The 24,413-nt window shown below is 33.4% G+C and overlaps 1 protein-coding gene across 1 annotated transcript; it reads left to right on the top strand.

The window, feature by feature from the left end:
- The first annotated feature begins 1,089 nt into the window (after nucleotides 1-1,089).
- On the top strand, nucleotides 1,090-22,479 carry LOC126778840 (fatty acyl-CoA reductase wat-like). The gene is made up of 14 exons (XM_050502543.1): nucleotides 1,090-1,151; nucleotides 3,077-3,357; nucleotides 4,080-4,210; nucleotides 11,239-11,361; nucleotides 13,090-13,215; nucleotides 14,824-14,969; nucleotides 15,370-15,479; nucleotides 15,910-15,987; nucleotides 16,796-16,919; nucleotides 17,983-18,105; nucleotides 19,146-19,265; nucleotides 19,753-19,882; nucleotides 20,988-21,115; nucleotides 21,405-22,479. Exons 2-14 carry the CDS (start codon nucleotides 3,129-3,131, stop codon nucleotides 21,490-21,492), a joined length of 1,656 nt encoding a protein of 551 aa, XP_050358500.1. The 5' UTR covers nucleotides 1,090-1,151; nucleotides 3,077-3,128; the 3' UTR covers nucleotides 21,493-22,479.
- The last annotated feature ends 1,934 nt before the right edge of the window (nucleotides 22,480-24,413 follow it).

Genomic DNA, 24,413 nt, shown 5'->3' with positions numbered 1-24,413 from the left:
GTACAACGCCTTTGCTCTTCAACTAAAGTCGATTAAGTAAAAAACTTCAAGTGGGACAAATATCACTTTGAAGGGTGAATCAGGCAAAGTTAAAGATAAAGAAGTGCGGCGACCATTTAAGTTAAAGTCAAAGTATTTTTTTTTTAAATAGTACTATTGTATTTGCTCAATGACGTCACTATTTTTTGCATTACGGGTATATAAGGTATTTACAGTCTTGTACAGAATGGATTAATTTATATTTATAGGTAGCTGGACAGCAAAATGGGCCACCTGACGGTAATTGGTCACCATTGCCCATAGACATTGGCGATGTCAGAAATATTAACCATTCCTTACATCACCAATACGTCAGCAACCTTGGGAACTAAGATGTCATGTCCCTCGTGCCTGTAATTACACTGACAGACTCACCCTTCAAACCGAATTGAATATAAGATGAGTTTGTGGTACCTACCCAGAGGAGCTTGCACAAAGCTCTACCACCAAATGGGTAGTGATGGCTTGAACAACTATTATATAACGTTTTAGTTTCTTTTTGAACCGTTTACCATCAAGCGTTCCATTTGACAGTCCGCTTACCTATTAAAAAAAATAGGAAATAGTTTTTTAATTTTTTTATATAACACAGATAAAATTAATGAAAGTCAATGATTTACCAACCCGCATTGGAGCAGCGTGGTGGAATAAGCTCCAAACCTTCTCCTCAAAAGGGAGAGGAGGCCTTAGCCCAGCAGTGGGACATTAACAGGCTGTTACTGTTACAATGATTTTAAATAAAAAAGAAAACTATTGTACAACACACACAACTAAGTATAACTGTTATTAAAAATATAAAAATTATAATAATAAATATATCGACTGAATCTCAATACATCGCTGTTGACATGGTGATGCATTATGCATCACCATGTCAACAGCGTGGCAACGTTAAAACCGGAAAAAACAAATTTTTAAAACTGATAAACTGATGTAATTTTTTGTAAATCGTCGATAAAAAACGAGACATGTCTTAATGCCCCCTCTAAGGAGCTCCAAGACATATATATACTAATATAAAATGATACGTTTTGTTTATTCGTGTAAGTACGATTCGAGTAACGTGCAAGTGTGGAACAGACGTACTTTGTAAATATCGGCATCCTTTTATCGTACGTAATTTTTTTTTTAAATATTTTAACTAATGGTTTTTTTAATAGAACGTTAAAAATATATTTTTAGAATACATATTAATATTATTGCAAAAATACAAGCATTTATTCCAATAATGATAATAAAAAAAAAACATTATAATGAACCCATATTTGTAAACCTTTATATTTATTGTAATCGTTATTTTTATTTATATTACTGTTTTTGATTATACATAATATTTTTCATTAATTTATTTATAAATATTATTTTAGTTACTTTTTTTAATGTGTATTGTGAATATCCGTATTGCATTTAATTTACACGAGGAATAAACATAGTTAATTAAAAATAAAACCTATGGCGTACTTATCCCAACAAGAGATCTCATCCAGCCTTTGAGATTCGGAGCGGATAATAAATCAAATTGTTAGATTGAAAATTTGTAAATTTAATATTTTTTTACACTAATTATATAATAATCTAATATAAATTATAGGCCTTACATCAAGCCACTAGACCAACGGGGCAGTCAACACACATAATGCCTATTTAAATAACACAGGCTCGGAAGTGTTCCCGAGCCTGGGAAAACACATTTTTATTATTATGTGTGTCCAAACGTCAGATTTTTAAGTATTTTCGTCACAAACTGAATTAAACGCTGGCGAGACCTCGGGTTTTGTTAGTACCTAATAAATATAAGATGTATTTACTATGTAATAATACTATGAAAATAAATACAAAATACGAACAAACATAAAATACAAATAATTTATGTATTTTATGGAAAGTCTATCTGAAAATACCACTAAACCAATATACATAAAACACATACCAGAAAATGCAGCGCTTTCCGGAGAAGATTTTAGTATACAATATTATTATATATATAAAAGTGCGCTTGACAGTTATACCCGTTTTAAACATAGTTTCTAGATTATTGACGTGAATAGCGAGAATTTCATGTTCTTGTATATAAGATATATATCTTATCCTACGTATATATCATATCTCGAAATATTATATGAGCATTTCCAGTATATATTTAAATTTACTTCGGACATCTAATGCCTCTAATGATTTGGCTCAAATTTTGTATTAAAATAAGATTCCGCTTGATTTAAGTTTATCAATAAAAAGGTATATTAAAAAAAATAAAATGGTAAACTTACCGGGTCCTCGAGTAGATAAAGATTTTGAACGCAAAATTTTCTTGAAAAAGTAATTTGCTCTTAAAAAATTACAAAATAAAAAACGAATTAATCGCGGTCGCCAGGTAACTTTATATACATAAATTCTAATCAGATCTTAAAGCAAAATATACAACATTACAAATTATTGGTATTAAGACCGGAAAGAGATGAAAATATCATTGCAATATAACATAACTGCCAAGGTAATAAAAAGCTTGAGTTAGATTGTAATATAAAAATAATTGCTTTTATTAAGTAAAAATATATGTATATTTGAACTGTAATCAAATCGAACTTGATAAATTAATTTGAATCGAATCGAAGCGATTTCTATAGCCTTTTATTCGTATAATAACTAATTGAACACGTGATATATCAAATAACTTAATTAAAATCTATTTAAATCAGGGAATAGTCTGCATTAACTTACTTGGTGGAAGGATTTTGTGCAAGCCTGGGTAGGTTCCACACTCAATAGATATCCTACCGCCAAACAGCAATAAGTACTTAGTAACGTTGTTCCCGTTCGAAGGTGAGTGAGCCAGAGTAGCTACAGAGATAAGGGACATAACATCTTGGTAAGTTTTGCTGTTCGGCGGTTGGATATGAGATGACAGGGTGATACCTAAACAGGCGTGGCACAAAGTCAATAACATCAAAGGGGGCATTGCCTATATAAGGACTACCAGTGTCAATAGAACGCAAAAACACAAAATAATCATTTTCAAACAATTTCCATTTTGTTTCAGACATGACATAAATACAATTAAAGAAAAATAATAGAAGAAAAAAAAAACAAAGATGGCTGCCGTTGATGTGACAACTATCGGGAGCGCAAACTTCAGCACAATAAAAACGGACCTAAAACATAGAGAGGGAACGAATACTGACAAAAATATCGAGAACTACAGCAATGGATACAATAATTTTGATGAAAATGGCGTTGACATTAATATGAATAAGTCTGAAAAAATATCGGAGATTCAAGAATTTTATAATGGAAAGAATATTTTAATTACGGGTGCTACAGGTAACACTATAATAATATTAATAAATACCCTTACTAAATTTCAAATTGCTTGATTTCAAAACACTATTTTTTTTTTTTTTTAATTAATTTAACACGAGTGTAAATATACACTTAATACATCCAGTGGAACTTATAAATTTTGATGAAATATGCATAATATAAAAAATAATACTTTAGTAATTTAAAAGAAGCCAACATACTGGTTGACGCGAAAAGCTATTCTCTCTGAATAAGTTTAGTTCTCCAGGTGTGTTCTCGCAGGAGATAAACGCAGGACGTTATTTTATCCATAACAGAAAAATGCGGCCTTATCGGACGCACAAGAAAAATGTTTTCTTAAAAAAATGCATATTACTTTTTTATACTTATTAAGTATTTATTGAAGTTTTAAAAACATGAACTCTCAGTTCAGTACTTATTGTCTTTTGCTTAAAGAAATCAGTTACATAATATTTGATTATTTCATAAAAAAAATGCTGTTCAAATACTTGTTTGAGAATAATATTTTTCAGTTTTTTGTAAAAAAAAATTATAATTCGATAAGGATCTTGTGGCTATTCAATGACATTGACAGAGGGGCGTAGTAGTAATTTAAGGGTTACCAGTAAATAAAATTTCCTTAGTTTTAGGGAATATATCGATGCTTATTATCGAGTTTTGTCCACATGGCGTGTCGAAACTCCATGTCGGTATATTAATTTTTTCATAAACATTATTTTTAGGGTTCCTCGGTAAGATCCTCATGGAAAAACTCCTGAGATGCTGTCCAGGCGTTGAAAATCTTTATCTACTGGTCAGACAAAAACGCGGGAAGGACATATACACGAGAATCGAAGAGATGTTCGAGGACCCGGTAAGTTTACCATTTTTATTATTATAGGTAGGTTTGAACTGATGAATTTTCTTCGAAGTTGTTGATATTCATCGTTGCAGCATGTCTAAATTCGGAACGAGTTTTGTTAAAATTATATTTTTATCATTTTGTAAAATACATTTTCATTCTTATCTATCCGTGCGAAGTTGGGACGATTAGCTGGTTTATTAATATAATAAAACCTTTTTGGATAATTTTAATACATAATATATTGTTGTGTTCCGGTTTGAACGGTAAGGGTGCTAAAGTAACTACAGGCATAGGGGACGTAATATCTTAGTTCCCAGGGTTGGTGGCGCATTGACAAGGTAAGGGATGATTAATATTTCTTACAATGCCAATATCTACGGGGTGGTAGCTTAACATCAAGTGGCCCACCAGTATGCCTAATACAAAAAAAAAGATTTTTTTTTAAAGTAAATAAGACATAGATTATAAAATAACCAGTACTGTACAGTAACAGCCGTGAATGTCCCATTGCTGGGCTAAGACCTCCTCTCCCTCTTTGAGAAAAAGGTTTGGAGCTTATTCCACCACGCTGCTCCAATGCGGGTTGGTGGAATACACATATGACAGAATTTCAGTAAAGAAATTAGACACATGCAGGTTTCCTCACGATGTTTTCTTTCACCGTCAAGCTCGAGATAAATTATAACCACAAATTAAGCACATGAAATTTCAGTGGTGCTTGCCCGGGTTTGAACCCACGATCATCGGTTAAGATTTACGCGTTCTTACCACTGGGCCACCACAAATAAAATAACCACTTAACACTAAACAAGCAGATTAAAAACATATTATTTATTTACAAGAGCAAATATAACAGCAAGAGTTGCATTTATTTTGTTTATTTATGCGTCATTTGTTCGCATCACCAAGGAGGATGCATTCATATAGATATATGGGTATAGTTCATTTGTTTGGTCTGGCTGCTGCGCTAACGGTCATGCGTTCGATTATTGCAATTGATAAGCATTCTTACATTTGTACTGGTTGTGTTTGTTTTCAAATACAGAAAAGGTTACTATTTTTTTTTAAATCAAATTTGGTAGGCTGTTTTAGAAAAAGGCCACCTAATGGTAAGTGGTAACCGCCCATAGATATTGATACTGTGATGTCTCTACAATATCTCCCTCTTCTAATTAATTATCATTACCATTTATTGTGGAAAATTATTACAAGTATTGCAAATGCATTCTGCTACATGTTTGCACAACAATCCCGTTTTTCTTCACCTGTATTTTTTATTAAATAGTTAAGTGGTCTGTGAAATAGGCCATTTGATTGGTATTGGCGCTGTGAGAAATATTAACCATTTTCTACATCACCAAATGGCTACCTACATAGAAAACTTAGATGTTATGACTCTTGTTCCTGTACTTAATCTGGCTCACTCACCCTTCAAACTGGAACACAAAAATAATAAATATTGCTGCTTGGTTATAGCATAAGTAAAATAGTTGCGTGTTCACGTCCTTATGTCAAAAGTAAAGCCCCTGGTCTTTCGTCTCATTAAAGATATAGTTAAATTGTCAAAATAGACAGCGCATCTGAGCCCACACATTTGTTCACTATAATATATCATGTGCAATCGGTTGTGTATACCTTGAGATTGATATCCGTGACTGAAATTCAGCGAGGAAGAGTTTCCAACTAGTTCGGCTATTCTGTAAGATCAAGTTCGAAACTCATCGCAGAAAACGGTCTTGAAATGTCAGAAAGTCATATGCGACATTGACCATAATAATTATAAGGTTTCAAGATTACACGCGTCAAAATAGTATATCACTATGAGTCGGTTGTAACACTTCACGGAAATGTGTTCTCATAAAATAGCACTGCTGAAGTATAAGTACCAATTACCAGAAGGTAAATACGTTGATCCCGAACAGTTGGCAGTTGGCATGATATTGGCCATGGTTGAAATGCAGTCGAAAAAACTTCATTTTAATATCATTGATTACTTGGCAAAAATGACATTTCCATGTCAAGGCCATTTTGACGATGCGAATTCGTGCCTGCGTAAATATTATTACGTCCTTAAGACGTAGGCCATTAATCATTGACACAAAATGTTAAACAAATTAATGCCTTGGCCGCGTTGGCTGTTTGTTTGTTAGTTATGCTATAGCTTGGTAATACAGTTTTCTGTTTGTATTCCAATAAAATATCTGCGATGACCCAGTGAACACGACAATCTTTACTGATGAACACGCGTTCGAATCGGGGAATCGTTCAAACACGTGTTTTTCGTGTGCTTAATTTTTATTTATAATTTATCTTGTTAATCATCGCGAGGTAACTTGAACTATTGGAGTAGCTTGGTGCATCTAGTCATTGATGTTCCTCTTCTACAGTAAACAGTTGTCGTTTTATATTTATAATATGCAAATGGGCCGCTTAATGGTAATGGTCAACTGCCCATAGAAATTGACGCTGCAGAAAATATTAATCATTCCTTGCACTGAAATTGCACCACCAACCCCTACCCGAAATTCCCCGTCTACGTACGAAACGCTTTGAGGCTATATTCATCATTCGCACTGCGAAACAGTGGAATGTTTTGCCTGAGTTCGTATTTCCTGGTACAACGTTGGTGTTTACAAATCCAGAGTAAATAGATTTCTTTTACGCAAGCGTACTACATCCTAGACCGTGTCTGGGTAGATGTCACCCACTCGTCAGATATTTTGCCGCCAAACAGCAGTTGTTTTGTTCCATTTTTAAAAGTGATTGAGCCAGTGTAATAACAGGCACAAGGGACATAACATCTTAGTTTCAAAGGTTGGTGGCGCATTGGCAATGTTTGATATTTCTTACAGAGCCAATGTCTAACGGCGGTGGTGACTACTTACCATCAGGTGGCCCATTAGCCCCTTTGCCTACTTGTTTCATAAAAAAAGTTCACACCGTATTTAGAGGACCATTATTAACGCATCCGTTTGTGTGCTCACTATATCCGGAATACTGTCGTCAATGTGTACTCGTTCTAACAACTACATACAACATTGGCGAATAAAAGCGTATTTGATTAAAACGGTTAAGATTCAGTGCAAGATTCTTATATTAAGAAAATGACAATAACGAAAACGAATGCGTTTTTGCAATTATTCCTAAGCAAACAGACCGTTACGTTTTAACAATATATTGATTTATCTGCAATGAATAAATACTTGATGTATTTCTTTTATTTATTTAACATCTAACATTATTCGTATTTATTTTAACTTTTGTAACATTGTTTTAAGTAAAAATAAAACGTAATAACATAAATAAAATAAAATAAAAAATATTTAAAATAATACACGGATAGATAGTACCTATAAAAATATGGCTTGTATGCATTAAGCTAAAAAAAAAATACTATTGACAAAAGCTATTATGAATTATAAAAGGCGTATTAAGTACATATACTAAAATTCCTCAAATACTTCTAGCTTTCTGCCAATTAATGAATTTAAATCGCATGTTAAAAAACTGATGTAGTTCAGTTGATGTAGATTGATGTGGTCATTTCTCAAATACTTCTAGCCTTGCCAATTAATGAATTTAAATCGCATGTTAAAAAACTGATGTAGTTTTTATTATTTTCACGAGTACTTTAGAATAACTAGCGGTACTGCTGGTTCGCAATGTGGTTTCTACCGAGAAGAACCGATATGATCTCCGATAGATACTCTCGATCCATAGTTTGAATGTGAAAATGTTGAATTTTAGTATGTCTGCCAATATGCAAAAAACAAAATAAATAATACTATTTTTTAATTACAGTAACAGTAACAGCCTGTTAATGTCCCACTGCTGGGCTAAGGCCTCCTCTCCCTTTTTGAGGAGAAGGTTTGGAGCTTATTCCACCACGCTGCTCTAATGCGGGTTGGTAGAATACACATGTGACATAATTTCAATGAAATTAGATACATGCAGGTTTCCTCACGATGTTTTCCTTCACCGTCAAGCACGAGATGAATTATAATCACAAATTAAGCACATGAAAATTCAGTGGTGCTTACCCGGGTTTGAACCCACGATCATCGGTTAAGATTCACGCTTTTTTTAATTCGGTTAAGATTAAGATTTTTTAATTAATAATAATATTAATGTTGTTGGTTTTCTAATGCGCATACAAGTGTGATTGGTTCAATAGGTAGGTACGATGTAAATTATACACACATAAGTACGCGAAAATTCTATGGTGCTTGCCCAGTTGTGGAGATTTGAAATAGAATCAACATTTCAATCCCATGTTGCCCTAGAAAACCCAATAACCATTCTTTTTCATACCCAATTCACGCACCAATATTGCAAAATATTACGCGTAACGATGCAAAGTATTGATATTTTATCCGATTCCGTACCGAAGTTTAGCGTTAAATTTACGATGTACTATTTGAGTCTTAATAATAAATTTGTAATTGTTGTTGTTTTTTTATCAGTTTTTTTAATTTAAAAAAGTTAAAATTCTATGTTAATATTTTTATTTGTCAAGCAACTAGACCGTATAAGCACGTATTGTTCATCTTGTCAGTGTTGTGCATACCCGTAATTTGTAAATGTGATATTGTGAAGGTACTAATTTCAAAAGTGTATGTGTACAGTTATTTTTATAATATATAAAATTAAAATAAAATAAAAAAAACTAATTTATAGCAAAAACACGTTCTAAAAGGTTGTCCTGTGGCATTGTGCCAAGACGCTGGCACTATTGCCTCTCTGCACCGCTCTACGGTCACCAGAAGTGAGGACCCGTTTCTTAATAGTTTCTACATAAATAAAAAATTTAAAGTATGTATATCTGCATGACGAATATAATAAATATATATGTACTGTAGACGTGCCCTTTCAAATAAATAAAATAAAACACTTGGCCATCTAAAATATGTCAAGCTATGCTAAAATAATATTAAGCCTGACGTACAAACAGCTCTTTGTTCTTATGTTTATATATACATATTATTTATAAATAACAAAGCTCATAACGTCAATAGCAGCGTTATTTACTGTGGTAAAAGGATAAGTGTGATGCTGTCATCATTTTAGAATCATCTTCAATGACTCGACTTTATATACATAAGTATATACCATTATAATGCATATGTATACATAACATTAACTGCCTCGTTTGTCTAGTGGCTAGATAAAAGGCCGCAGATCCCGAGTCCTAGATTGAAGCCCCGAGGAGGACCGATAAAAAGATTTTTTTTTATATATAGAATTGGAAGGCGGACGTGCATATGGGCCACCTGATGGTAAGTGGTCACCAACGCCCTTAGATATTGGCATTGTAAGAAATGTCAAACATCGCTTACATAGCCAATGCGCCACCAACCTTGGGACCTAAGATTGTATGTCCCTTATGCCTGTAATTACACTAGCTGAGTCACCCTTTAAACCGCAACATAACAATACCGAGTACTGCTGTTTTGCGGTAGACATGTTATGTATGCATGATACAATTTTTTTTACAAATGTATACCTACTGGCAGCTAGAAGACAAACTGTTTATCATTTTAAATTATAAATATAACTAAAAGTATGAGGTAAAAGACATCTGAACTATGACATGGGAAATACTACATTTATTATATAACATAGAGAGGGACTTTTGAACCTAGTCTTGTACTAGTTTAGTAACTTAATCATTACTCATTAGGCACTATAGCAAAATACTCTTGGTGTTAAACGTGTGACGTGTGATGACGTACGGAGAACGTCATTAGCTATGAATTTATATATATAGATATAAGTTATGCTTGGAAATTAACTTTTTTAGATAGAATACCAATAATATTCGTCTTTAATTATCTTTTTCTATTAAGTGTATTCTTGGCTGCCTCGGTCTAGTGGCTAAATGTAAGGTCTTAGATCCGGAGGTCCTGGGTTCAAATCCCAGGTCGGGCCAATAAAAAGTTATTGGGTTTTTCTGTCGAAAATTCTCAGTAGCAGCCCGGAGTCTAGAAGTTGGAAGCGTATACGCTCCCGTGCCTCGGAAAGCACGTAAAGCCGTTATCATGCGCCTGAACTCTTTCCGGTCGTGTCGGATCGCCGTCCCATCGGATTATGAGAGTTAGGGAATAGAAAGTGCACCTGTGTTTGCGCACACACTTGTGAACTATAATATGTCCTGCGCTGTTGGCTAATCTCTTGAGTTTGGCCGCCGTGGCTGAAATCGTTCCGGAGGAAATGATTGTTGACAGTATTTTATATATATATATATATATATATATATATATATATATATATATATATATATATAAAATATAGTATGTCGCTGACAACACGATCGGTTAGCTCTTGCTCTATGTATCATGAATGTGAAAAAAATATGAAACTGATTTTTTTTGATAGGTTTATCTTTTCGGTCTGTAACTGCCTTTGTACACTCGACTTAGTTTATACATATGTATTTCACATTTCATTTTTGTCATTATTTATTGCTGACTTTGGCGAGGCACATATATCGTCGCGTCTTGGGGGTAAGACGGACCGTGTACTGTCACGTTAAATAAAGGGTCCAGCAAAAAATTTAAACGATTTTGTCTGTAAAATTCTTAGCGTTCGTTTACTGGTAACAGAGACTGAGAGTGTGAACTCTCAGCCTCACACACACATAAATTCTCGTGAGTACCTTGGCGCTCACATCATATTTTATTTCTAGGAATTCTCAATAGTATGGAGTTAGGAGATTAACATTAATTCAGTGCCTAATGTCATTGGTTTTGTGACTGATTTATGTTTCATATGGAATTGCCCTTTCATTAGACTATGAAGCTTTGGCAATGTCCAGATGCAAAGTTCTGTTGAGAACGGGCTGCTTTGGCAGAACTTAGAAGGCACGCAAGCAATGCAAGCACGAAATAATTTTCATGTACCATTAGGCACATGTATTAGTCTCGTGCTCGACGTGAAAGAAAATATAGCGAAGAAACCTGCATGTATCTAATTTTACTGAAATTCTGCCACGTGTTTTTTATTTTTTTGTTTTATATATGAGTTTGTTTTTGTTGCAGGTTTTCAATCGTCTTAAAGAAGAAGTGCCGAAGTTCCGACACAAAATCGTCGCCATACCAGCGGACTGTGAGGCTGCGGGCCTAGGACTAAACATCAGTGACAGACAGACGCTCATCGAAAAAGTATGTATCAAAAAATTATAGATATATATATTTATTATTTATAAATAATTATCATTCAAATAATTTAAACGTCATTTTAAATAGGAATTAAAATGATCACAACAGTTCAATTCGAAGAATCATCAGCAATTATGGTACTCGTTACCCATAATTCTCAATTATTTGTATGTGTGAATTACTTGTATGTGTAATGACATGGCGTCAAGTGATCATATGACGTTATTATCAGCAATTGGAATAATTATAAAGCTTAATATCGCATTGATTGATTGGACTGAAAGAAGCGGAAGCGTTTATTTATTCATCATTATATAAATGATTGAATAATTTATAAAAATATTATATTTATTGTATTATTATCACTATATATCTTTAGTCTTGTAAATCTAAAGGTTCACAATATTATATATACTATATACATATTAATTATGTCTGAGTTATCCAACATAAATACCTCACGTAGACTTCTGGCGTTCTTTAGGGCTATTCTGTAAGAACAAACTCGAAACCCACAGCAGAAAACGGGCGTGAAATGGCAGAAAGTGATATGCGACATTGATTATAATAATTAATCATTTCAAGAACACACGGATAAAAATAGTATATCAACATAAGTCGGTTGTCAACATTTCACGGATGAGTAAAGCGAGTTTACTGATTTGACATATACTTGACAAATGGCCTTGAATATTTTGTACCGTATGAAATGACGTATTGGTAGGCTACACAATATATTTATTGGCGTATAGCTGATGAGTATGGTAGTGCCGCTAAGCGAGCTAAAACATATTGCACTCTATTAGAATATTCTTGTATATCTGACTAAATGCATGATGATAATAATGTCCTCCTGACCGATTTTGGACACGTCGGCCAATCTCAAGAGAGATTAATCTACTGCGCAGGCCATATTATAGTGCACAAGTGTGCGCACACATGTGCATTCTCTATTCCCTAACTCTCATAATCCGATGGGACGGCAATCCGACATGATCGGAAAAAGTTCAGCGCAGGATCAACGGCTGATACGATTACGTGCTGATAAAAGCACAAACTGAGCTATTAAAAGGATTCCATTTAATTAATGTGGATTTGTATTTTTTCAATCTTTTATTTCGGAGTTACATTTATTATCTTTTATAATTACGATTAAATTTTCTTAAATATTTGGTTTGATTGGTGTCTGCTTACCATTAATCATACAAGTAGAGAATTCGATTTGGGATCCCAATCGTTTTTTAGTCCCAAAAATTTCGTGATTAAATTTTTCCAATCTCAGGCTTTACGAGATTGAAAAAATGAAAGAAAGTGTCTTTGTTTTAGTTCCTATTTACTAACGCAGTTAATTACTTTATTCAGATAAAATAATTACCTTTTGACTCTCAATATGTCTTGTAACAAATCTGGCCATAATCAGTACTAATATCTGCACACGTATAATAATAACATATTTTATGAATATTCAATTATTTTGTCATTGAAAATAATTTATACAGCTGATTCATATAATATTTTTTTTGTTACCTGTCTATAATCTGGGGACTGTTCCGGGATTCCGGGCTCGTGTGTCACAGAAATAGAATTAGTGTGATCAGATTATCTTACAAGCCACTTACCATCATGTGAACAATTTGCCACGTTCCGAAAAAAAAAGACATAGACAATAGATCTAGCTATTATTCCTGTATTGTAATTCCCTAACATTATCTTATATCTGTATAATTCCAGGTCCACGTGATATTCCACGCAGCGGCCACGGTAAAGTTTGATGAGCACCTGCGCGCTGCGTTGATTACAAACGTTCAAGCGTCGCTGTACTTGCTACAACTAGCCAAAGATATGAAGGGCTTGAAGGTAAATTCAATATTTTGATTTACATGATAACCTCCTCCGATTTCGGTCAATGCGGCCATTTTTAATTTAAAAAAAAAAACCAAGTTAGTAGTACTGAACTGTGAGAAAGCTCTCATTCACTATTCCCTCTCATAATCCGTAAGAGAGCGATCTATGACTGCACAGAGTTCAAGCACAAGACCAGGAAAAGAAGAGAGAATTCGGCCACCAGCTGGTCTTAGGAGTATATTAAAACATATTTTTTACAGTGTTACAAGAGCTGACTCCAAACAAATGAGTGTTGCCAATACCTAATAAATAAGAGAAGAGCCAATGTCCAATTGTGGGACATTTGTTATTTACTTGAAAAGTGGGCCACTTGTAGTTTGTGACCTTTGTCCATATACAGTAGCAAAGTAATAAATATAGACATTATATTAGGTCCTTATATAAGAAATTAGCGTTTTGTCGTACTGACCACTTTGATCTGAATATCTCCTCTTTGGTTAAGAATTCCAAATTCATATTTATAAATTCATTTGGCTGGTACATTTGAGTTTTAAAAATAGTCATTTATTTGGTTTTTCCTCATTATTTTTTTCTTTGGCATCGCTTATTACCACACAATGGAAAACATGAAATATCGGTATATTTACGAGTACGAGTTCTACCGTGGCATCAGTGCTGCAGAAACAGCTCGAAGGATTAATGATGTGTACGGCTCTGGTGTCGCATAAGAAAGCACGGTACGGTTTTGGTTTAAAGTTTTCGTTCTGGAAATTCCGACCTTCAGAACCAACCCCGTGGACGGCCGGAGACCAAAGTGGAAAATGAAGAATTAAAGGCTATTGTGGAAGCGGATCCATCACGATGGGTACCCATCGTTCAAGTTTTTTTACTTTCCCGATCGTCATCGTTCAATTATATTGAGTGAATCGAACTTGCAAACACATGTCGATTGCTGTGTTACTTTGCTCAACCGACACAATAATGAAGGGATTTGAAATTGAATCAATTCTTGTGATGAAAAGTGGATACTGTACGATAATCGGAAGCGCTCGTCGCAATGGCGGAACCCTGGAGACCCAGCCAAATCCTACCCTAAACGAAAATTTACTCAGAAAAAGTTACTTGTGAGTGTTTGGTGGACTAGTGCCGGTGTCGTTCACTACAGCTTTCAAAAATCTGACCAAATGATTACGGCAGATATTTATTGTCAGTAACTGCAAACCATGAAGGAAGAACTAGCTGCTAAACAACTGAGATTGGTCAATTGCTCTAGGCTATTGCTGCTTCACGACAACGCAAGACCACACACTGCACAACAAACAACCACTAAGTTAGATGAGCTACAATTGGAATGTCTGCGACATCCACCGTACTCCCCGGACCTTGCTCCAACAGATTACTATTTTTTCCGGAATTTGGACAACTTCTTACAGGGAAAAAAATTCAACTCCGATGCGGCATTCCAAGCCGTCAAAGTGCATAGATAACAACGGTGCATACTTTGATTAATTAAATATATTTTACAAAAAAAAAAATTGACTTTATATTCCTCCCGTACAAAACGCCAATTTCATATGTAAGGACCTAATATTTACATACATACATATACAAATCTTCCAGGTCTTCATGCACATATCAACGGCGTATTCAAACTCTCACCTGACCCACGTCGAGGAGAAATTCTATCCTTGCGAGTCTGAAAGCGAGAAACTGCACAATATGATCAACAAACTAACGGATGAGCAAATTAATGATATTTTGCCAATGTAAGTATTTATTTTTTATAAAACGCTTCCTTACAAATTTACATAGCTTTTTTTATAACGCTGGAAAAACGCATTGCGCGTTTCCCTCTCGGGAACAGTGGGTGGGTATGTGGGGCTCGCTGGTGTCCATAAAAAACAAGCGGTACAGTTTCCATCTTAACGAGGAGCGCCACGGGTACACTTGCGCATGCTACCGTGACGAAAATTTACATACCTTATTCAACCCCCTTAGGGAGTAATTTTCTTAAACTCTTTCCCCTTTGTTCACCTACGGTACATTAGCAACTTCTGATCAAAATTTCAGGCTACTAGTCCTAAAGAATTACGACTTAGGCTGTGTTATCAGGCTTGTTTATGTCAGTCAGTATTAAAATGTTAAAGTGTATTTATTTTTTCACAGTATTTTAGACAAATGGCCCAACACCTACACATTTACCAAAGCGTTGGCGGAAAAGGAATTGAGGCGGAACTCCAAAAATGTGCCATTAGGAATATTTAGACCGGCCATCGGTAATAAAATTATATACATTTTTTTTTAATATAGTTAAAAATAATTTATTTATTTACTTGTCTATGGCGAACGACAATGGTTTTATTTCATAGTTATCTTACTGGCCAGTAGTACTATTCTGTAAGAACTCACTTAATTACACACTTGTGAAATGTTAACAACCGATTTATGGTGATATACTATTTTGATGCGTGTATTCTTGAAATATTATGATAATAATGGTTAATGTCGGACATCACTTTCTGACATTTCACGACCGAATTTGGTTTTGGTTACAAATTGGTATTAAATACAGTTTTAAACCACAGGTACTGAAAAGATATACAAGAGCTAAAAATAGTTTTGCTTTGACATCAGAATTCCCGGCCATGTTGTTGTTGTTGTTGTTGTTGTTTAGGATCAGATATTTATCAAATTTTATTGTTTTAGTATCATCAACTGTCAGAGAGCCTCTGAAATGTTGGTTGGACAACATGTATGGACCGACTGGTGCTGCTGTTGGTACTGGTTAGTAAATATGTGTGTTTATTGTTTCTTGTTACTAAGGGCTAAGGACAAACCAAAACTAGCCATAGATATATTGTAATGTATGTGTGTGTACACAAAACATGGACAATCTCCATTATCATAGTCCGATAGGACTGTGACATCCGACAGGAGGGAATGTGCAGGCTTATCGTGCTCGCCGAGGCATGGAAGTGTAACTACTAGGAAGTTGAAATTTCATGACGGAAGACAATATAATTTTATCCAGGATCTAATCAGGGGTTTTGGTATAGCCACTAGACCTTCAACTCAGTATCCATAATTACAGATAGTTAAGCAGGAGTAAAGATAAACAAACCTTAGATTTAAATATTCCATGCGATTCGCTAATACCTCTGCTTTATTATGTACTACAAACAGTTCTTAACTAATATATATTTATATTAGAACACTATTTCACTTAACAACTTATATCACCTTCAATTTTACTTCCAAAATCCGATAACAACTTCGTTGACACGCCATTTTTCAAATCTTCGAAACGCCATTTTTTGCCAATCCATAATTAATACCACAATTTATCAAAATCTCGACCAATGATATCAATTTATGGTCAAAACAAGTTAGACCTTACTCCTCAATAGAATACAATATATTGTATTGTGTTATTATTACACATTTAAAAAACACATCGAAAACCCAAACATTTAAAATAATCCATATTAAAATTTCTATCTTATTACATTAATCCGTGATAAAATATGGATCCGTTAAAAATGTCGAACGAATTTTAGACAACGTTGTGAAAAAATAAAATTTCTACTTTCAGTAACTGGGATGCTGAGGTCAATGCAGTGTGATGCATCCGTTACAGCCGACATAGTGCCCGTTGATTCAGCTGTCAATTGTCTCATGGTTGCTGCTCATGACGTCCACAAGCAATTTAAAAACAGGTGCTGTAATAATTTAATGAAAGTTTGTAAATAGAAACTTGAGGGGAGAGGGCTATAACAAGTTTTACTGGTGGTAGGGCTTTGTGCAAGCTCGTCTGGGTAGGTACCACCCACTCATCAGATATTATACCACAAAACAGCAGTACTTGGTATTGTTGTGTTCCGGTTTGAAGGGTGAGTGAGCCAGTGTAATTACAGGCACACGGGACATAACATCCTAGTTCCCAAGGTTGGTGACGCATTGGTGATGTAAGCGATGGTATAACATTTAAGTATATCATTTCTTACAATGCCAATGTCTATGGGCGTTGGTGACCATCAGTTGGCCCTTAGTCCGCCTTCCTATTCTATAAAAAAAAAGGGTATCTTAGTGTAAGTTTGCAGGTTTTCACACTCAGTTTTCACTAAATTTTCTCGTGTCACCTGAATCCACTAACCCTATTGGGATGTAGTTGAGAAATGAGCTCCAACCCTTGTCTAAAAAAATTAGTTACTTCAGTTTTAATTTAACCATAAGCTTATATTGAAATACTTTAATAAACAAGACATTTGATTCTTCAAAGATAATAATAAAGAATTAAAAAAGTGTTGAGTTGGTATTTCTTGGTTTTCATCTCAAGATTATTTGTTTTCATCATCTTTCGCTTACCATTTTTCCATTTGGGGTCGACGCAGTGTGTGAATGAAGAAATTGCCAAAAATATTTGCTACTACGTCTTCCGCTGAAATATTTGTCAATTCCTGTTTGCAACTGTTTGTGTTTGTTGTAAATGTCACCAATAATTTAAAACCTTTTATCATTACTTTGTGTAATCAGCACAATATGAGCTTTCATTAAATATCTATTGTGCCTTTGACGGAACAGTTTTACAATGCTAAATAATTTTTTGGTAATTTCAGAAAAATGATAAACATTTTCTATTGCAAACACATAAATTATGTATTTTTATATAGCTTCTATACTGCATCCATTATTTTAATAGAGCATTCGGTTTATCCATAATCAAATATTATAAATGTGTTATTATTCTAGTTTGTATTATAATTACATAAAATATTTCAGCTCATTATTAGAACCACCAATATTTAATTATGTAAGTTCAGTGGAGAATCGAATAACTTGGGGCGACTTCACGAACTTAAACTTGGCGACGATTGATAAACATCCTTTCTCAAATGCTGTCTGGTAAGAATTTTTAATATTAGGCTTAACAACGAATGTGTCATGTATATCTATCTACCTATTCTAAACCAATATACACAAAACTTATACTAAAAGTCGGACCACGTTTAGAAGGTTTTATTGCATAAAATATACATGAAATATAAAAAATACTAAAGGTATGCCTATAGGTATATTAATAATTAATGAAAATAAAATTTAAAGCATTAAAATCCTTTGGTCCTGCATAAAACATATCTTTCGAAGTTATAGCCTTTTCCAATTGAACACACCTTATATTTACATATTCCACGCGATTTTCTAATAGTTCTGCTATTACTCTACAAACAGTTCTTGATTAATATATATATTTATAATTATAATATATTTGTTATTAGTATAATAACAATAATATTCCACTTGACTACTTATATCCTTTTTAATTTACTTCAAAGCTCCATTTCACGAATCCATAATAAATACAATTCCAGATCTCAACCAATAAGATCGCGTTAATTCAATATTTTATTTTATTTTTTTTTTTTTTTATTTATTTGGGAAACATACAGCATAATATAATACATAAAATTTAGTAACAAAATAAATTTCACTTAAGCCAACAAAGTTTCCACTTATACAAACAAACATGGAGTGAACCTAACGATAACAAGTTATTTAACAATTTATTAAGATATATGAATAAAGTATTAAAAATAATTTAAAACAGAAAAAAAAAAAAAAAAACGATAAGTATATTACTGACAAATACAGTTTCTTAGAGCTTCTTTGAACTTAAATAAATTTTCGTTAAATATATCTATACTAGTGTAGCGTTTATTTATGATTGTCACATGCTCTTACTAAAAAGCGATTTTTAGCATAGTTCGTTCTACACATTGGGACATAAAATATTAAATTATATCAAAGTTATTGTGTTGTGTTGTGTGATGTGTATGTGGTTGGAATAGGCTATGGGCTATATGTCCGTGGATATATATCTCCTGTTGCTAACACAGTATTGGAGATATATTCGTTTGTTACACATATATATATGTTTATTTCAGGTACGTCTCCTTGACTCTAAACAAATCGGCTGTAATGCATCAAATATATATATTTTTCCTTCATTTATTACCCGCGGCGCTGGTCGACGGATTAGCTTTATGTATTGGAAAGAAACCTAAGTAAGTACAAACAGTTTCTTTTTTCGACGTCTTTTTATCAACTGGTGGTGCCTTCCATCTTCCAAGACCATCTAGGTAGGTTTCATTTAATCTCAGTTATTGGCCTTATCATAAACATTCAATATTGTTGTGTTTTAGTTTAGTAAGAGTGAGTCAGTGTAATTACAGGTACAAGGGACATAACATTTTATACGCTCTGACTTTAGATTCAAAGCACTTGGAAATTTGAAGCTGGGTTATTGAGGCTGATTTATTTTTGACTGGGGCTCCTTAGCTGGCCGAGCCCCTACGACGGTGCTTTGTAGACCTAGGTAGAAATTCATAAATCCGGAGCTACACCTTAGATCCTATTGGGAGCTCGATGATGGTGCGTGGAATGGGTAATAATTTAGACAGCTTCCACGACTATGGGATATGGTAATAAGCATTTGGTGGTTTATGTATGTTTCTATTAGGAAAAAGTCACTAATTCATTTCTTTTTTCCAGAATGTTAAAAGTTTACAGAAAGATACATAAATTCTCTTCGGTACTGAGGTATTTCTGCACGAGAGAAATAACTTTCTGCAATCGAAGGACCAGAGAACTTTGGGAGAATACTTCAGTTTTGGACAAACAGGTATTTAAAAATACCACCAGTTATCTACCCATTTTTTAGGGTTGCAACACTTTTTCAGCGCCTCATTTACATTTGAATTTGTAATCCTTGATATATAGTTAGTTTCATGAACCTCATATTCACCTACAAGATATTATTTTTCTCTTTAAAACGTCGTATTTTTACCATCTTCATCACGTGCCATCCAAATTCAATGTTACTTTCGCTCTAGCCCTGAGCCGGCGCTCTATTTATGTTCAAGAAACTTTTTTGTTTACATACAGACAAGACAATACAATGGATAATTACATTTGTGAAGTTAATATCAATTCATAAGAAAATAAAACATAAAATCATGTTTTTATATAAAATAATTGAGTGAACAGGCGAATGGATTACCTGATGGTAAGTGTTCACCACCGCCCAGATATTGGCGCTGTAAGAAATAATCACCGTTACATCGCCAATGCGGCACCAACCTTGGAAACTAAGATATCTTATTTGCCTGTAGTTACACTGGCTCACTCACCCTTCAAACTCGAACACAACAATACTAAGTATTGCTCTTTGGTCGTAGAATATATGATGAGTGGGCGTGGGCGTTAACTACCCAGACGGGCTTTCAAAAAACCAAGCCACCGAGTTATTATCTATTAATATTGCTCTAACATTACTTGATCAATTGTGTTGGTGTCAAGAAAGCTGACAGCGTTTTTATGTGAAATGGAATAGTTGTTTGTATATGTAAATACTGATGGAACTTGTTCCGTGTTTCCGTAACAGCCTGTGAATGTCCCACTGCTGGGCTAAAGGCCTCCTCTCCTCTTTTTTGAGGAGAAGGTTTGGAGCTTATTCCACCACGCTGCTCCAATGCGGGTTGGTAGAATTCACATGTGGCAGAATTTCAGTGAAATTAGACACATGCAGGTTCCTCACGATGTTTTCCTTCACCGTAAAGCACGAGATGAATTATAATCACAAATTAAGCACATGAAAATTCAGTGGTGCTTGCCCGGTTTTGAACCCACGATCATCTGTTAAGATGCACGCGTTCTTACCACTGGGCCATCTCGGCTTCCGTGTTTAGCTTTTGTTCGATCGAACTGTAAAACTATTTTCTTTTCAGATATTCCCATTTAGTATGAGCGATGTAGATTGGAATGATTATTTCGAAGATTACCTTGCCGGTATCCGACGATACCTGTTCAAAGATAGCGACGAAACGATACCGCAGGCCCGCATTAAATGGAAAAGGTAACTTCCTTTTTTTCGTTTTATATATTTTACTAATAACTGCCAAATATAATATTATTCACCCTGATTATACTATGGAACGAGTTTAGTGATATAGCTACGAATAAACCTTCTAGAGCGAATAAAACTATATTTTTTTATTACCTTTTTTATTATTAAAAATATAACTTATAATTCTTATACACATACTACGAAACTGTGGCTTTAAAAATATTTTCACTATCTATTAATCAAATAAAAAAAAAACATTTTGTCGTTTAATATTTTTTAAATTTCGTTTTTGTTTCAGATTATACTATCTCCATCAGATAGTTCGATTCATTTTCCTGATGTTTGGGATTTACGTCCTCTGGTCTATATTTACACGAATATTTTAAACTTTACGAAAAAGAAAATATGTTCACACTTACCCAATCATTGTCTCTTCATTACATTACTGAATGGGCATTTATTTAATAGTCTAAAATATAAAACGGGTCTAGATATGAACTGAAATAACTTTAACCCGATGTTTTATATTGCACCAAAAATAATAAAATCTATATTTTATAAAAGAATTATCTTTTCCATTTTTATTTATAATCTGTTTATGTAATGGAATATTCAATTCGTATAAAAAACCGGTCCTATTTTTTTCGTATAAATAATTATAGCGTGTAGAAGTAAGAAGAAAAAATTCTTATCCGACAAAAGGCTTTCCGAAATGTATGAAATAAAGCTTCTATAAGTAGAGGGTTCCGGGTATCACCTGGAATTAACATTTAAGCGTGTATTTATTGGGACTTATAAATTTGATTTACGCCACGCGCCTTATTCAGAATCTATGTCAGTAATCATTATAAATGATTACATAGAATCGTAATCATTGTAAATGATTACATAGAATCGTAATCATTAATTTGATTACATTTTGCCAAAGTCTATGTCTATCTCTCTATAATTCTGTTTTACTCTAAAGAGTAATAGCACGTATTGTCACCCATAGCTCCGGCTGCGCTTTTTATTTACATTTTGAATGACACTTGTGTATAAAACGCAAGCAATCTTCTTACTTTTATACTGCATACTAATAACAAACTCCTTTTATATATTTTATCGGTTTAATATGTTTAGTACATAATATAATATATATTTTTATACCGTAGATTCCATAGATAATATGTTTATATTTTAATTTTGCAAGAAACGAAAACTAATTTAATATTTTTTTAATTTGTAAAATAGTAGCGAGGTGAAAGGGGGGGTTTTTAAACGATAAAAATATCGTTATTTAGTTTAAGCGTTGTACAGGTTTAATTAAGTTTGTGTAAAAAAAATATATATACTTAATGTAGATTTAAAAAATAAAATGGAATAAAATTTAAGTTTTTTTGATTAACCCTTTTATATATACGTAAGATTATATATACTATTTTAAAGAATGTCTTTTCGTTACACACTATTCCATATTGATCACTGGAAAACTTTTTTTTTTTAAATGTTCAAGCGAATGTCGATTTCAAACGGTCTTTATATTTTTGTTTTAAAATATGTAATCAATTAATATAAAATATTTGTAAATTGTAAGTAAAACAATATCATTTTATTAAAAACCTTTATTGCAACAAAAATCACTATAAAACATTGGAGTTTGCAAAGATTACATAAAATTACGCTTATTTTAAGGATCAAACATTATTCTATACAAAATGTTATTATAAATAAAAACTACTTAAAATAAACTGTTATTCAAATTCATTGGCGTCTTCTAAGCATTTGATGTTTCGTCAGATCTTATTACGCCATCTCATATGACGTCACGATAGCGTAGGAGACAAAATGGCACAACTTGGAATTAACTGTTTTTGAATATAAATACAAACATACATTTTTTAATGTAGAATATCTATTGGGCGTAAGTTCGATTCGTATGCCGTGCTGATATTCCTTCATGCCCCCTCGCCGCCGCTCTTTACTCCCTTGTATGTGCGTAGCGCACATACTTTATAATTCATTGTTAAATATTAATTTTATTAATGGAAGTCTATATTATTATTTATTTTATTCTTTTTATTATTATTTTTTTTAATGATGACAATAACCACCAATTTCGTGGTTGACATTTGCCCTTTAGCAGTGGCTGTGAAGTTTGACCGTTTTATCTTGGACATTAAACTATCGAATTTCATTAAATTTTCGAAGATTTCATTACACGAATCGACGGATCAATTTTCTAGTCTTTATTAACGCTACCGTGACGTAACTGCTACGAAATGACGGTCAGCATACGAATAACAGATAACAAAAGTGCAGTCGCGTACAATTTGTAATATCAAATGAAAATCAAGACAAAAATTTTCAAACTAAACTAAACGGATGGAATTAAATCAGTCTAATGATTACATAATTTTACAAGAATTAAAATATATATATATATATAATAAAAAAAAAATGGAATGAAAAAGTTTAAAATACGAAAATCACCAATGTATACGAAGTTTTCGTTAGATAGAAATTTTTCTTCCGTGATAAGAAAGTTTTATAAAACTAATATCATTCTTAGGGTCTATTGAAATTGCTTAAAATACATAAAAAGCTTGGTAAGAGCGTCTGTTCGTTTGTCACTAGGAGATTCATATAAATGCGTAAAGCAGTCGAAGCTATCACAAACTATTACTTATATATAAACACGATTTAAAAAAAAAAACATTGTTTGGCCAGATGAAGAAAAAAAAAAACTTTTTTTGTAGTAGTGAGGCATTTACGCAAATGTACTACCTGATCGTAAGTGGTCACCATCGCCATTAGACAATGACGCTGTTACAAATATTAAACATCCCTTATAATGTCAATACACCAATCTTGGGAACTGGGCTGTTAGGTCCTGTGCCCGGCTCACCACCTTAACAATTCTAAGTAGAGTCGAATGTTATTTAACAAATTTTATACATAATAATATTTTATACATATTTTAAAACAAAAATATAAAGACCGTTTGAAATCGACATTCGCTTGAACATTTAAAAAAAAAAAGTTTTCCAGTGATCAATATGGAATAGTGTGTATCGAAAAGACATTCTTTAAATATTTAATTTAGACCAATAATTCCAACTTGGGAATTAGCTAGAAGACGCTGGAATGCAACCCTTCCCCGCTTTCGAGCGCCTCGCGTCTGGTTCGCTCAGCACCGATAGCATATTTGTTACTTTTGCGTGTAGTACGTCATTTATACGTCACACGGATTATATATATATATATAAATAGTACATAACCAATTTATTGCCAGCCTAAAAAGTTACTTTTTTTTTTGTATATCATT

This window comes from Nymphalis io, chromosome 27 (assembly GCF_905147045.1).
Source record: "Nymphalis io chromosome 27, ilAglIoxx1.1, whole genome shotgun sequence".
NCBI lineage: Eukaryota > Metazoa > Arthropoda > Insecta > Lepidoptera > Nymphalidae > Nymphalis > Nymphalis io.
Note: the sequence above shows the minus strand (reverse complement) of the source record. Positions and strands in the feature narration are given on the sequence as shown.